The 17,096-nt window shown below is 40.0% G+C and overlaps 1 protein-coding gene across 2 annotated transcripts in view; it reads left to right on the plus strand.

Moving 5' to 3' along the window:
* Positions 1–17,096, plus strand: part of kiaa0825 (KIAA0825 ortholog) — a 168,425-nt gene that overhangs the window by 17,055 nt on the left and 134,274 nt on the right. For both annotated transcript variants that reach the window (XM_038269873.1, XM_038269874.1), the window contains exons 3-7: positions 644–803; positions 1,630–1,821; positions 2,004–2,189; positions 2,288–2,612; positions 13,462–13,629. In XM_038269873.1, the coding sequence (XP_038125801.1) occupies positions 644–803; positions 1,630–1,821; positions 2,004–2,189; positions 2,288–2,612; positions 13,462–13,629 (1,031 nt within the window). The remainder of the gene's footprint in view (positions 1–643; positions 804–1,629; positions 1,822–2,003; positions 2,190–2,287; positions 2,613–13,461; positions 13,630–17,096) is intronic.

Consider the following 17,096-nt stretch of genomic DNA (forward strand, 5'->3'; position numbering starts at 1 on the left):
CTTTATTTCATTGAGTTGCACTTGAACGACATATTGGGGAAACAATTGTTCCCAGTGTTGCACAAATAAGCAGGACTGGGAGTTTAGATTGGAACTGGAAGCCATGGGAATATAGATAATTATATGAATAATCGAAGTAACATTGCCTTGCAAAAGCATTGCTCACTGTTTAACCTTTCACATTTTGTCAGGTTACAGGCTTCAGTGTATTTTACTGTATTTTCATTTAAAGTTTGTAAAAGGAGTCATCCTGTGTACAACTTTGAGATAAGACACAACAAGCCTACCAAGATGCAGTTATTCACCTAGAGGCGCATTAACTGGCAAAAGAGAAGAAAAACAATGACAAATACTCACAGCTGATGTGTGAGAATCTGCACTGCGTTTTGTTGGTCAGTAATATAAAAACCCTAAGGAATGCATTGGATTATGTTGTTTAAATAATAGCGAAATTAATACATTTAGTGTTGGAATGTTTATATAACCAAACAGTTCTGCATCCCTTTCTGTTCAACACTCAACAAACATGTCAAACACTCATCAGATAAGTCCAATTTGACATGCAATGTCTTTAGATAATATTCCACTGGAAGAGTTTGAATCCTTTATCATCTGTCTAATTACACAGCTTCTTGTTTTTAAGCATTGAACAACAGCTAAAGGAGCTTCAGGCCAAAATGGGAGACTCCAGAACCGGGGATCGTCCTGCCAGTCCCACAGAGGTCCTACAGTGGTTCAACACGAGAGCACAAAACAGCCTGAAGCCTCTTTCTGCAGACCTTTTAGACTTCTTCAGAGCTCTGGTAATGCATTAGGTCAAAGGTCAGCTTTGCTTTCAAACCAAAGAGCTATTATTGCCTTTGTTGTTTACAACTTCAAGAAATATTGAATTCTATTAGTATGTGCTATAGAAATATTTAGGATCTTAAAGCAGAATAAAACGTTTATCTTTTACGAGGGGGGGGGACACTTTTTTGTGGACTAAGGCCAGTTAGGTGGGTGCTTTTTAATATTTATAAAAGAAAAAAAGAATAGTCTGGAATAAATCATATAATTTGCAGCTCAGCATTAATGAATTAATCTTCAGTACTTTTTTTTTTCATATGAAGACATTCAGAGGCTCAGCTCTCCCTTCTCTTTCTGTAATAAGCAATGTAGATAGTAAAACACCTCATGTGGCCTTGGAGCAGCAGTTTCGAGCTCTCTGAATTAGGTCAATTAAAGAAATGGATAACTGGAATTATTATCACCAAAATAGATCCAACTCATCAATAGTAAAACTAAACTAAGTGTCTTTTTTATGATAATTCATAATATGCATTAAACTGAAAATATATGTAATTATATCACCAATCTAACGCATGTAGAGTGCACAAATGTCTCCAAATCCATCAGTATGATTTTAGATTTATTGTGATAGATCTGAAAATTGAGTGTTTTGTGTATTTGTATTCAGCTGCTTTACTTTAATTCACCTTCATACAATCCAGTGCAACATTGTAGCTTCAAATTTTACCCTCATAGATTTTAACAAGCTCTTCACATTTGACACCAACACTGCATATTACGTTATGTCATCAGATCAACTTCTTCATGCTCCACATATATCTCTGCTCTTCACCTGTTTAGAAACATTACCTTCAATCGGAAGAAGAGGGCAAAGAAGAAGTGACCCTTCAGCTTCTGCTGAATCTCTCTGCCCGGTGTGGGGTCTGTTTTCCCTGTTCATCTTCATCTGCTATGTCTTCCTCTCATCACCCTCATCTCCCTGGCTCCTCTGTCCACATGACACACACAGTCAAAGATGACCCTTCATTAGAGGTAATGCGCTATTTCTCATTCAGTTCAGTGTTTTTTCCTTGTCAGGTTGATGAATTTCATTCCTAATTTAACTGCTAAGTGTTCTGAAATGAGGGTTTAATCAGCAGTCTCTGTTTTTCTGCTCTTCTACCTGAGGTTGTTATAACATAAATATTTCCGACATCTTTTTACTCGCCTTTTAGATCCACGTGGCATGGGATACTGTACGTCTTCAGCTGCGACGTTTCCTGGTGGACCGGCTGTCTTACTGCACCTCAGAACATTCTGGTTCCACTCCAGTGTCCCCATTGACCATCCATGAACGGGTCCACTGCTTACAGCAGCTGTTTTTCCTCTATCCAGAATGTGAAGTGCTCACAGATTATCAGGTGCAATTTCAGTCGATTCTGTATTTTGAACCGCTTCATAAATCCTACTATAGTAGCATGTTTAATATACAGCATTTTAAATCTGATTATATGCTCAGGCCCTGAAACGGCAGTATGTGGTGAATATTCTGCACTCAAGCATGAGCTCCAGCCCAGGGGGTGAGACCGGCTTTGATAGACTGGTGGCAGGTTTTTACAATGCGGTCCCGCATGTGACCCGAGCCCTTACAGAGGAACTCCAGGTCCTTTCAAGAGTAGCGGAGCCCCAAGTCGTCCTTGGCTTTTTAAACATAGCTTACTTTGGTGCTGTTACCCAGGAGCTTGGCTCCCAGATGGAGAGAGAACATGAAACTGCCCAAAGAGACAACACGGCACTAAGCAGCAAGATCAAAAAATACTCTGCAAGGTCCAGAGCAACAGTGGGTGAGTGCTTCACTTTTTATATCTTGTTTCATCCTCTTTTCTGCACAGTTTTGTGGCTTCTCTTTTATTCTGATTCACTTTCCTCCTTTGATTTCTACTCTCAATACTCCCATTTAATTTTAATTGACCAAATAAAGGTGAGGTTCTTTCTCTTCCTCTTTCCTTTAACTTTACTCTTAAACTACATTGTGTAAGCTAAAGCCAACTTCTTTAGTGTGACATCAAATTGGGATAATCAACCTGTGGTGGTTCTAAATGATAAGGCAGCCATGTGTAGAGGTCTTTCACTTGTCTGCATTGTTGGCCATGGTTTCTCTCATCTTGCTCTGCACAAAACACATTGACTGTGTGGTTGAGTTCAGGCTAATGACACCATGGCCAATAAACTAGGTACTGGTGCATCCTTTTATAAGTCTAACTATGATGGTTAAGAGTTGGTCTCTGGTTTAGGACTAGCTTAGCATAGAATTTGAAAGCTGTAACCCATGGGATGGATACATCTGTTCGTGGTAGCTATTGTACCACTGTCTCCAGTTTCAGTCGACACCTCAGTGGTGAATGTCTGAATCCCAAACTGCTCCCTAAGTACTAACCCTTAACTATGAAGTGTAACTCCCAGTGAAGTCATACTCTGTGAAGGGCGCCTGGATTTTACGTCGGGGTTATAAACATGAATGAGACGGCTCTTCCCTTCAATGGAAAGGGAAAGCATTTGTTCCTATAGAAAAATAGTTATGCTGTAACTCTTTGGCGCATGTTGACATAATATCCAACATTTGCCATTTTCTTTAAAATAAATCTATTTATCAAATAAAACTATTTCAAAGAGGACCTTTCATTTAGGGATTAATTACACTTTTTTCTTTTTCCTAAAACTGTTATTTTCTGTCAGGATGATGAAGATGCAGCAAACCAGCAGAACTTACATTTGAATGCACGTGTTTCCTCCAACACCGGTTCGCTGTTACACTGTACTGCACTCCACTGATGCAGAATGTCTGTTTAAGGGCTGAACGGTCCACTGGCCATACCCACTATGTGGTTTGGGATGGCACTTTATGTGGTGGACCCTTATGGGAACTCGCAAACAGAGGGTTAGTGTTTAGGGGCTGGTTTGGGATTGGGCAAATTTCCTACAGGTCTTGAACGGCCTTCCTCTTACAGTCCTCTCTAGGCTACTGCTATCACTGCTGCTTCTGCACCTTTTCCTACCACACATTTTTCTTGCATTCAAATTTCAATTTATGTGCTTATGTATAGCTCCCTGTGAACAGCCAACTTCTTCAACAATGACCTTTAGTGGATTACCCACGTTAGAGGGGTTTTAGTGACTGTTTGCTGGACCACTATCAAGTTGGCAGCCATGATTTTATAGGCCCTAACTGGACACTTTTTTTCTATGCGTTTTTCTTTTTGAATGGAATTTATTAAAGAAAGAAACATTCAATCCTGCTTAAATGTTTTAAGATACATCTGTATTCTCCTCTAATGCAGAAGGAGTTCTCAGTGATGTAGCATTTGTTGATGGAGACAACAGAGAGGAGCAGGGACCCTCATGCACCATGTCACTTCTGATCCGTCATCCCTTCACATTCTCTTTGTTTGCTTCATATTGGCCTATTTACAACTTGCTGAGAGTAAAGATTCGAGATAAATAAAAAAAAGTCTGCGAGCCATTGTTTACTTTTTCAAAATGGTACACATGCCAGCTTCCCAGAGGAATGCGGAGAGGAGTGCTTTTGCATCTGCCATTCTTCGATAAACACACCACCAGCCTCTCTACTTTTTTTTTCTTCTTTTTCTTTTTTACCTCATCCCTTCCCTCCCTACCTCTCTTCCCATTTTCTCTTTTCTGGTTTTTACTTTCCCTCTCCTTAAACGTGAGATGAGAGGAGGCAGCCGGGATAATTGGCCATGCGTCAGTTGGGCTGTTTGATCACGTAACGCGGCGGAGGCTACACACCTACGTGCCGTTCAACAAACCGTCAAATGTAGCACCGGAGGCAGAACACGGCTCCAAAGGGAGCGAGGGACCCGTGCTGTGTAATGATGGTAAAATGGAGCAGTTTTGCCTGTGCTGCTTTTACTTATGTGTTTGTGTTTGTGCGTGTGTCTCTGTGTGTGCGCAACACAGCTACAACTGGGATTACATTTTTGTGTTGTTCATGTTTAAAGTCTCCTCTAAAAAAAAAAAAAAAAAAAAAACTTAAGAGCCACTCCAAATGCCCGTGGCTCTCTAAAAAGCCAGTGCTGGAACATTAATGCATAATCTGCTTTTACACTCTATTGTCTGTATACTGTATGCAACGCACATAATTGTCAAGACAATTACGACAGTGTCAAAGAAAGTAATTCTCTTTTCATAAGCCTCCAACGACTCCTTAGATCCATCCCTCCGCTCCTGCTGTGTTATTGTTTATTTGTGAAGTAAAGGAAGGCGGTAGGTATATTTTGATGAGAGCTATGCTGGGGGGTGGGGTGGGGGGGGATAACTCCGAGGGCTCCCGGGGGAGCTGCGCTGTCTGTAGCATCAGCCACTGTCAAACCACTGAACCATTTAACAGCTTTCACAGCTAGATCTGCCTCCTCTTTTAACCCCACTGACTCAAAGGCAGGCTCTGACTTTGTACCTAGACAGATGTGAGGAGTCCCAACACCCCACCCTCCACCACCCCCTTCCTTATTTTTCCTTTCACTCCATCCATACATACTTCCTGTTCCTTTTTTTCTCATTTCTCTGCACTTCTCTAAGTGAACCGGAGCGAACAGAATGGCTGTGCTCGACAGGTTGGTCAGGAACGGGCTTTAGACTTTAACACACACTTCAATAAGTTCAGTGGAGATATGAAGGTGGTCCAAGTCTCCATGTATGTGTCTTTCTGAGAAGTTTTAAATGTAGGTCCTATTTTTTTTAAAATTATCCATATTATGACAGTTTTGTATATTGTGATTGGTGAGTAAAAGTTGTAGATGGAAAAATAAGTGTCTTTACCGTTCTATTTAATCCAATTTTATGTAAAGAAAGTTCAATAAGCCAATGGGATCTGCTTAGTACAGATATTTTTTTATTAAATCCAGACTGCAGGTAGATAAAATGGTGCGTGTTGTCTGTTGCTGCTAGCACAGACTCTTAAACAGAAAAAAATGAACAACCCAATTTTTGTTGTTTTTCCAATGCAATCCTGGGACAAAATCAATTAACTAATGTCCAACAATAAAACCGTGAAACAAGATCATCAAACTCATTGACATTTACATGTATGCAAAGTATAATTTTTCTATCGTACCAGATGTTACTTCATCTTATGGAAGAGCTTTAGGGAAGTCTGAATTGATCCAGACTTTAAAAAGCCATTTAATAAAGCCTTGTTAAAGATTTTTGAGGGTTAAACAAAGGAAGAAGGCTTAGCACTTATTAAAACTGATATAGTTACGTAGAGATGTCTAATATTAAACTTGGTGAATATCTCCAATTGTTGAATTGGCCACAGGTGGGTTACATCCTGCACTGGTCGCAGGTTTTTTGTTTAGTTTTATTGATTGTAGGAAGAAAACTAAGGTATTCAGAGGCATGAACGCTTATTCCGTGCTGTAAAACCCAGGACCACTTATCAGTGGAAGACATGATGCTTAACAAAGCCTTAACCGTGTAGCCCCACAGTTTTCTCCAACTTTGTTAATGTTTTTACCATAAACCGCTCCTAATTAAAATGTGAGCAATTTCATTAATGATTTAAAGTGTATAAGGTTAAGTAGGTAGATAGGTAGAAAAAGTGCTGCCGAATGTTAATAATTTGTTTTAACGGGTAAAAAAAAATCAATTACTTCTCACTTTGATCCAGTATAGGAATGCACTGCTGGGTTTGACTTTCTTCGAGTTTCCGATGCCAGTTTGCGTGTGCATGGGTGTATTTGTGTGCGTGCCTACTAATTGCTGACTTAAATTGAAAATTGTGTGATCAAGCCTCATTTAATACCTCCCTTTTGAAAATGCACCATTAGATTTCCATATGGTATTAGTAATTTACATGTGTATGCCTAGCAGATCCCTGTTTTTGTGAGACTTCAAAAGCTCTCACATCAGCTTCTCTGCATCCATTCTTTCCCCCCCGCCCTCCCAAACAATCGACCACGGGGTTAAAGCCGAAGTCGAGAAATTCTGCTGTACCATATTTTGATACCACTGATTTAAATTCCAGCTACACTAATTTCCCCACATGACGTTGGCAACCGCTTCATATAGATAAAAAAACAAGAAAAAGGAACTCAGAACATGTATTGCAAGTGCTTTCTCCACCGCTGCGCTCCCTCCCACCTCCTCGCCCTTTCAGACTCTTTGAACTCTTTCTCAGAGACAGCACCACAGCCTATTCAACAGGGAGAGAGGTTCTGTAGTGACGCGAGATAGCTCGGCTGAGGCACCGACTGGCATTGGAGGTGCTTATGGGGATTGAGGCTACTTGGGAATGGCGTTTGTTAATATTTAATAAGAGCAGCTCCTCACTAGATCATATCTCTGCCTGAGTTTATACACACTGTCAGGCAAGGACGTGCACCCGCATACAGCCACATAATTATGGTCTGGGGGTGTTTGTGTGTGTGTGTCACTGTGTAGCTGTTTGTGTGATGCCTATGAAAGGTGTTTTTTTTTGTTTTTTTTTTCTCCCCAATGCAGCTTTCTTGCTGCATTTTCAAATTATTAGGAGTTCTTGTTTAGAAGAAAAAGTTTCCACAAAAAAAAAACCCTGTGTTTACTAGTCACAAAGAGAAAAGCTGTGTCATTTATCCGTGCCTTTGTTCATATGCATGTCTTTGTCAGCAGTCATTTTCTCTAAATCATGCCTCCAGTGAAATCACGGAACAAGATTACGTTTTGCGGGCCTCGAGAATGTGTATAATGTGTTTCATTTATTTGCTTTTTTTTTTGCCCATATTTTCTGAGTGGCCACAATGGCTTTTGTGTATCGCTCTTGAGCAGCTCAAGGATATGAACATTTTCTTGGCACCTTCTATTGAGAAAGAGCCGACAAAAAGAAAAAAACTGGATGGCTTATTGAGAGGAGGCTGCGTGTCTGTGATGAAGAGTCAGCGTGATTTGCTGAGGGGTTGAAAACAATAATGTGAACAAGGGCACTAAACAAGTGGGATTTAATGAAATGCTGCTATCATTACAATGCATTCTGCCATGCTCTTCATCCCAGCTACTCAGCTGAAGTATGCAAAAAAGGCCAGAGAAATATTAATTCAGTGTGACAAGAGGTGAAAACAAAGCACATACCCTGAGTAATAGGAAAACAAATTTAAAGCAGAGGTGCCTTACTGCCAGTAAAAGAAACACTACCTACACTTCTATCTTGGCCAAGCAGTTTAATTGAGATGTCAAATATTGCCACTCTCTCCCTCTGTGAAGGCCAGGTTGCCCCTGCTGTGGCCCAGTTGGACAGCACCCGAGGACAGAAGCGCAAGAGACAAGCGTTTGGGTGGTTGTGTGTGATTACATGTGCGTGCATGCGCTCCAGTGTATGTTGAGTAATCACAGCGGGGGTCCTCACATAATAAGGCTGTCTGAGTGAGCAGTGGGCTGCAACTGACGAAGAGGACCCTAACTGTCTGGGCCTAGCAGGAGGTCTGGAGCATCTTGGAGGCCTTCTTCCACCCACAGACAAACTGAAGCGTATGCAGACATAGCTCCAAGCACCCACATGACCCTGCACGTCACCCTGTGAGAATAAAACCCTGGGAAGCAGCTATAGCCGGAAAACACAGAGAATTCCTGAAGCACGCAGAAGTTCTGGAGACTGCTATGACAACACAGCTTGCTTATCAAAACAAATTTAATCCCCAGAGACCTTACAAACCAAAACACTTCCAGTTTATACCAATCCTTTAGTATCCCCTTAGTCCAGTTTGATTCAATCCCGTAAACATTCATTTGTAAAAAGATTTTAAACAAATAAATCGGCAGATTTAATCAAATCTGCACTTTAATACCCACCTCGTAATGACAAAGTACAGGATGACAGTGAGGTGGAACAACTACCTTTAACGGGTGGCTTTTCTAACAGAACAAGGCTCATTAGAAGCCCCCTATTCTAATGGGCAGGAGGTAAAAATATTACAAGGAAAGTAGTTTTAACACTCAAAAACTGGGTGTTCAAGTGCAAGTTCATGAAATGTTTTCTTAAATTTTGCAACTGCCAGTCTTTGAATCCCAATAAGTTTGCCAATACACTGCCCCTTGAATATTGTGCACATTTAGTCACATCACATCTACATACCTCAGGATATTTTACTGACATTTGAGCAGCACACCAACACAAAGCAGTGCATGATCACAATGCAGAAGAAAAAGGATTCACAGATTTTGAAATGCATACGTGGAAAGTGTGATGTATTTTCTTGTTCTGCACAATTTAAAACAGATACCCCTACCTAAATAAATGTCCATGCCATCGGATCATACAATCATAAGCTTCTATTAATTCTAGTCAATACTGTTGTAGACCAGCATAACTGTATTTATTTAATCCTTTTTAAACATTAAAAAAAAATCTTAAAATGTAACATGCATTTACTTTTAGCTGGTATTCTAAGATTTCTAAACAAATAAGTGCAAACTGATTGCATCCAGAAGTTACTTAATTACTGAAGTCCACCTTTGTATAATTGATAAATAGAACTGTCCTGTGAAGGCCTCTTAAGAAACAATAGTGAACAAAAAAAATCACACAAAGACCAAAGACACTCCAAACAAGGACAAAGCAAGACAGGAAATCATGTATTTGATTAAATGTAATTGGCCTGTAGTAGTGCAAAAATGATTTACACGACACAAACATGTTGATGGTAGGATGCTACATTGAAGCCACAGCTGCCTCAGACTGAGTGGCTGACTTACCACCAACTGACCACCAAAGAGCAGGCACAGTGGATAAAGCACCCCATCATTAACTAATGATTTGCTTTTATTATTTCCTTCATGTAGAATTCCTTTGTGGAATAATGACATAAAAAAGGCTTTCATAAAGAAAAACAGCAATAATTTAGTTTGCTTAAGCAAACGCATGCCACATGTTTCTGATTCTTAAAAAGACAATTAAACCATATGTAATATTTTTTTCACTTCAAAACCCTTTAAAGGATTTTAATGCTTCAAAGCAAAGTTTAAGTAAAAATATCAAACAGTGGCATTTGATAGAAGAGTAGGCGAGTATGTAGAGCATAGCAGATCAGGGCTTAATTTCAATCATTAGTGTGAAAGGGACAGATGCTCTTACGATTAGAACCAAAACAATTGTCAATCTGTTAAAGTTTCTTTGACAACAGGACAATTGTAAATGGACCATCACTTAAAATATTAAGATAATTATAAGTATTTATAGTTATAGCAGAGAGCTAGCACATAGTGGCTGCCTTTATTCCTTTTGTTTGAACACAGAAGGTGTTGAATTCAATTTAAATACTGTTCATAATGACTATTCAAAATGTCCCAAGTTCTCTGTGCAATATAATTTGATCAATCTAATTTATGATAATGATCAGATATTGATTTACACATAAGGAGTGTTCAGATTAAGAAATTACACTGACAGATTTTCTGCTATATGTACAGCACTGTGATCTATTGCCACAGGTAATGAAAATGGTGCTAATTTGCTGACATCATTTGCTGAGGAAGTTGTGCCTGATGGTGAAAAATCTTATCAAGTTATCACATCATGACAAAATATTGTTGTCCGGTTGGGACAATTACACGGGAAGATGAAAACAACCCTTTAGATGTTCACATTTATGCTGCTGAGGAAAAAAATACCAGAAGAAAGGGGTAAAATGAGGGCCAGTGGATGAGAGTGTGAGACAAGTCAAGCTGGAGAGAAATTAAATCACTGGCTAAATTATTGCATGATTGCTCATTCCCCAAAGAGTTGGGCATGATTTGCTAGAAAGTGTCTAATAATTGGTTTTCGGCCATGTCAGACACATGCAATTCCCCCTACTAATCGCTCTGTTAGGAAGTACCAGGCCTCCTGGGTCGGAATACAACAGAAAAATAGCCAGACGGCAAAAAGCATCCAACATACTTGTTCCTTTTGTATTTTATTCCTCCTTTAAACCAGCATGCGAAAGAAAGAAAGAACGATGCGGAGAAGAGGAGCGATAGCAAGGAGGAGAGAGTGTGTGTATGCAAGCAAAGAGGAAATGAAGTGGCAATAAGTGCAGCCAAAGGGGAAATGCTCTTCACCGTGAGTTTAATACATCAGACTGGGGATTTGGCAGCCCGCCACACAGCAATTGTTTACCTTTTTGCTCACTGGCTGCATCTGTTCTGTTTTGTAAACGGCACTAAACTATTCGCCCGTAAACACCGGAATCAATAACAACTGCTAAGGGAATTCCCTTATCCCGCCCCTCCTTCGCTTCCCCATGTTTTCATCCCTAACCACCACCGCCGCCACCACCACCCCCTTTCTTTTTCTTTTTTCTTCTCACCTGGATCTCCTCCTTTCCCTTTTCTCTCGATTTCCTGCGTGGTTGTCTTGCTGGTGGAACCCACAGGACAGGAAAAATGACAGATTGCTTGCCAAAAGTACAGGCAATTTTATTTTATTTAATGCTGTTGCTATTATTAAAATGTGCAAACTAAAATTTATACTTGGCCACCTTTAAAGCTTATTTCTTTTCATCCATTAGCTATTTGTTGATTGTTCCATGCAACACCCACATTGAGACAATTCCTTATGTTGTCTGTGTCTTATTATTTCTTAGCAATCACAGCAACACAGCCCTCTGTATTTCATTCTGTATCCCTCTATAATGTTGTAATATCTTTAATGTATAATGTTTAGAAGATCTCTTGTATAAACAGATTTTTTGCCCCGCTCTTGGTAACAGCTCCTCCCTTATTGATTCTCAGTCCATTGACCTTCAGTTGAACTCTTCCCCCTCCCAGTGCCCCCTCCTCGTTCTGCTCTGAAACGTGTGATGTACTTTGCTGTATGACACACCTGGGTGCTTTTAAGCACACCCTCTCCATCAAGTGACTATGGGAGCTTCCATTTGGTCTCACTGTTGTGACAAAGGTATAATAGGGTTTAGATGGCTATGTACTACACTTCTATGGCTATAGGCCTATTTGGCTAGGGAGGCGACTATAAATACCTATATAGCTTGTTTGGAAAGAGCCTCAATGAAAGACAATGACCAGCACTGCTAAACACCAAGGTCATGTGCCACTATTTAGAATTGACTTAGTGAAGAAGTGAAACTGTCGTAGGGTCACAGGTTGATGGAATGAATAGAATGGATGGTGAGAGAAGAGGGAGGCCAGGAAAAGGTGATGCTCCAGATGAAGTGCAAGGTAATAGTTGCTGTGCTCAGATGAACACCCCCGGAAAAGGTGGAGATTGGGGGCAAGAGGGCTGTAGAGATAGCTTTTACAGAATCCACCGGCTGTATCTCCCAAATGTGTCCCCTTCTGTCGGGTTGATAAGTTTTCCCTTGAATCTTCTGCAGTTTCACTTTTCCCCTGCGTTGAGCATCAGAAGCTGTTGATGTGACGGCGACTTCAGAAATAGACAGGCTTGGTGGTGCGTATGTGCAAAGCGTGAGTCTTGGAACGAGGCTGGCACCCGGGTGTCAACCAGGTCACGCATGCACACATGCAGCAGGAGGTAGTCTCTCTAGCCCAGACTCCCACTGGAACCCATTACAGAGAAACTGGAGGCCCGTGGAGCTTAATTACATGCAAACACAAATACAAGCACACACATCCAAACACACCCCATATAATTACACAGCCATGCACCTGCACTTTCGTGCATGCATCTGTGCGTACTTGCACTCAACTACATCTTGATACATTCATTAACAATCTTTTGGTTAGAATCCATTTAATGATGACCAGAAAGGCTGGTTGCAATGTGCACAATTTCCCCACAAGACTGACACGTGCAAATCTCATCTACAAATCAAGTGTTGCACATTGACCCAAGTCACATGCACATAAACATGCATTTGTGCAAGTCCCAAGAAATAAACACACATAACTCACTGACTCACACTCATTAATACTCATAAAAAACATACACAAGTTCCCAGACACAACACTGAATAAAACCTCATGCATGATTAACCCAGACATCCTTGGGGAGAATGTTGCTGTCATATTGTCAGGTTTTGTTTAACAATACAGCAAAATTACATTAAGATCCAAAGGCAATAATGTCACCGTTATTGGAAAAAAGTAACCCCCCCCCCTCCCCTCTTCTTTCCATCTCAGCGCTCAATCAACTCTATGCTTTCAGAGTCAAGGCTAATACTGAGCTCATCCTTTCCCAAATGCCTTTGCAGTTGCGGAGCTCATTTAGGCGGACTCACAAAAGTATTTGTGCATGTGTCTCAGCGTATGGCAACACATCTCCCAGCCGCCCATTCTCCGGCTTAATGCGGAACATCCCCCGGGTGATGGCTTTGGCAGCCTCCAAAATGGGAAATCCATATTTGCCGAGGGGGTCATCGGCGGGTTAGGAGAAGGAAAAAAAAGTTTTGTGTTAGGAAGGAAGGTTGTGCGAGTGTGACTTCTCAGGGAGCAAAGTTTTGCATAATTTCCTTTCTGCATGCTTTGTTTACAGTGTGTATGGAGAAAACATGAATGGGTCGATATTTAGAAGCTGTGTCACATGCGCTGAGAATTCTGGTGGGGGGTGTTTTTTTACGAGTGCCTGTTGGCAAAGGACATTGTGTGGAAAACAAATTCGTATGAAAATGTTTTTTTCCTTTGTGAAAATGAAACTGCATTTCTATGTCTGCAGCACATCTGCAATCTCATTTCTTTTCATTCCCTTTCCAGCGCCGATGGAGCTTCCCATGAAAAGCAGGAGCTTCAGCTTGACCTCCCACCAGCTGAGGGCATTAACCCAGCTGGCTTCAGTCCTGCTAGGCTTTGAGAGAGAAGTGAGGGAGCTGGTCGCTGACATCATCTTCATAAACTGCACTGGAGACTCTCCTACTGTAAAAGGTGCAACTAAGTTGTAGAATTTATCACTCTTGAACTTTTTATACCTTTTGTCACATAGCAGCTTTAAATCTAAATGTATTTTACTTGATGTCACATAATAGACCGGCAAAAATTGTCGAGTATTGTGAATGTGAACTGCGGTGGGGACGTGATAGCCTAGTGGTTAAAGCAGTGCGCTTTTGCTCTGAGAAGGTTGCAAGTACCCGGTTTGATTCCCACAGACTCCACTGTGGGTCCCAGAGCAAGACCCCACACTGCTCCCAGGGCGCCGCACATTTAACCCATCCCCAAAGGTTTGGTTAAACGCAGAGGTGAATTTCTCCAGTGTGATATCATTAAAGTTCAATTATTATTAGTAATGAATGTTTCCAAAGTTCTGTACTAGTAGGCAAGGCAAGGCAAGGCAAGTTTATTTGTATAGCACATTTCATGTACAGAACAATTCAAAGTGCTTTACATAAAACATTATAAGCAAAAGGGAGAGAAAACAATTAAAAACAATTAAAAGCGTGATTCAAAATTAAAAACATTTAAGATTAAAAAGAGAGAATACAGAGACGTGCGAATTTTAGCTTTTGAATAGAATCTACGTACTGTAAATGTAGCTGAGAACAGGTGGGTCTTCAGCCTGGATTTAAATAAACTAAGTGTTTCAGCTAATCTGAGACTTTCTGGGAGTTTGTTTCAGACATGTGGAGCATAGAAGCTGAACGCAGCCCCTCCATGTCTGGTTCTGACTCTGTGAACTGATAAAAGGCTGGATCCGGATGACCTGAGTAACATTTTAACACTGAGTCAAGCATTCATATTTGGCCCTCTTTATCCTGATAGCCTTAAATATAATGCATCACAATCAAATGCCTTCATCAATCAAATAAGTAATACACATAGTCAGTGTGTAACACCCTTGAAATGCCAACCCAGAGGGGAAACACGGTGGTGGCAGCATCATGTTGCGGGGTTATTTTCCTTCAGGGACAGGGAAGCTAGTCATGAATGATCAGAAGATAAATGGCCTTAAATATAGGGTAAAAGCTGTTAGAGCCTGCAAAAGTCTTGACTAAGAGCTGGTGTTTCCCATGCCAACGGGAGGATGGGCCTAAACATGCAGTCAAAATGACAATAAATGGGTTGAGAGAGAACCATATCTTTGTATTAGAACTTCCTTTAATCCAATATCGATTTGTGAAAGGATTTGAAATATTTTGGTAAAAAAAGATGCAAAAAACTAATGGTATGCATGCAAGTACACACATTGACTTATGCATACCACACCCCCCACCCCACCCCTAGACACACACACAAATGGTTCTTTGCTATTTCTACCCTAAAGTTTGAAAAAGAAGCATTTATTAGTTTGGTATTATCTAAGGTCTTACATGAGCCTTTAGTAGCTTCTTCCTCTTTCCCCTTTGAACCACCACTGCAGAGATGTTAAATGAAAGTTTTTGGTGCGTAGAGTAATTTCCATAAAGGTTACATTTACAAAAACAAGACTTGCGGAAAGGCTCAATTTACAGAGAGGTAAACAGCCTTTAAAGGGCAGTTATCCAAATCATTAATTCCAGGCAATCAAACAGCTTAATTACCAGAAATTCATCAGATGAGCTTAAAGGTCAAAAAGTGATGTGCCTGCCGCTTCCTTCTTTTTCTACTGCATGCCTTCTTGTTCGGCTAAATTGCCTCGCCTGGGGTCTTACACTTCGCTTTCTGATTAAGAAACTATGGCCTTGATGTTCATGCTTTTTAATTGAAACCCAAATCAGCATCTTATTCACTTTTATTCACCGCAGCTCCTCTACAAGCTACCATCTTTATACAAATCCACACAATCAGCTCTCATGGAATTACCCTTTCCTTTGTTGCAGCGATTTGGGGTTAAATCCTATCCAAATTCAGATTTGAACTTCTAAAGACATTTCTATAAGCTTCCTCTAAGGCAAAGGTAGTCATAAACTCAGTAGAGCAGCCTTCAGGGCAAACAGAAAAAAAAAAAAAGTCAGCTTAGTGGAGCTAAAATAGGCAGTTTCTCAGGTAGCCACTAGCTGGCTTCACATTTATTTATCACTAAGAACCCCTGAAACTGAAATTCACAGCTTAACATTCAATGTTTCACATCAACAGCAGTATATCTTTGGCTTCTGTAATAAATCCCACAATTTTGAATGAGTAAAGCTGGATAAGAGTTTGTAAAATGAATCCACTTTTTTACCAGTAGGGCTCAACTCAATGTGCTTTCTGAATGTTATGGCTGTAAATATAAATACATAGCAACCAGGGAGCATTGCCCTGGGGTTGTCAGTCACATTTATTCTTTCTCTTGCACCTGTTGCTTTAGAAATCCAGTATAACCACACGCCCAACAGCAACTTAAGGCTTTACAAAGATGATCAATAAAAAAGTAAAGGATTGGCACCAATGTTTTATATAGTTTCCCAACAATAAGTGGTTGAAAAAAATTGTAAGAATCCATTTGGGTGATACTCTCTCTGGAGAACAATAGCGTCCCTCTGAAGGTCTTCACACCTTTGGAACTTCATCATTTTTTCTTTGAAAAGTAACTGCAGTTTTAAAAGGCATAAAATTATATTTTCTATTTATCGGGTAGTTTTGGAGATACCTGAAAAATGTAGCATGGACTAGTATTTTGCAATTGTAACATTGATTCCCACTAAGAGCTATTAACACTAACTGTGTTTAGAAGTAACCTTGAAACTAACTGTGTTTAGAAGTAACCTAATGTGCAAACTAAGACAAGGGAGTGACATGAAAAATAAAAAATAAAAGATTACATTTATATATAAGAGTTTAAATCAGGGCTGTGTGATATGGCTTACAATGTATTACAATACTTCTTTCCTATCAGTCAATATAGATAATTATTTATTAGTCTTTTTTTTAGGTATTTGAAATAAGACCAAGGAAGAAAAAAAGCCCAAATTAACACTGTAACCCTAGCCATATAAAGTTAAGTCAAATTTATGTAAAATGGTCAGTGTTGATGTTGTATGTTCAAAGTAAGGTGTTAATTCAACTCATTAGTCACATTAAACTTTTCAAGAGTTAGTTCCTCCAAAAAGTTGGTGTTAATTCAAAGAGTTGAATTCAAACAATTCTGTTAAGAATTGCTTTTAAAATAAACAAATAGCAGAATGCCCCCCAGAATGCCAATCTGTGAACTCAGCTTATCTGGTATTGGTGAAGTGTTTATGGTGTTCTGAGGAACCATAGCGTCTGTTTTCAAGCAGCCATGATTGTTACAGTATGCCCCAGGGAAGCTGTGGCTACAATGTGTCAAATAGGACAGGTTTAATTACCACTGCTATGTTGATGATACTCAGCTGTTTTTATCCCTAAATCTTGATAAGTATTGACATTAGTGTGTGGTGTTAACTTTTGACACACTAAGCTAAATTCAACCTCAATAAGTATTGAATCAATACTATTGGGCATTTTCCACCTCTTTC

Source organism: Cyprinodon tularosa, unplaced genomic scaffold, assembly GCF_016077235.1.
Source record: "Cyprinodon tularosa strain WSP-4 unplaced genomic scaffold, ASM1607723v1 ctg74, whole genome shotgun sequence".
Taxonomy (NCBI): domain Eukaryota; kingdom Metazoa; phylum Chordata; class Actinopteri; order Cyprinodontiformes; family Cyprinodontidae; genus Cyprinodon; species Cyprinodon tularosa.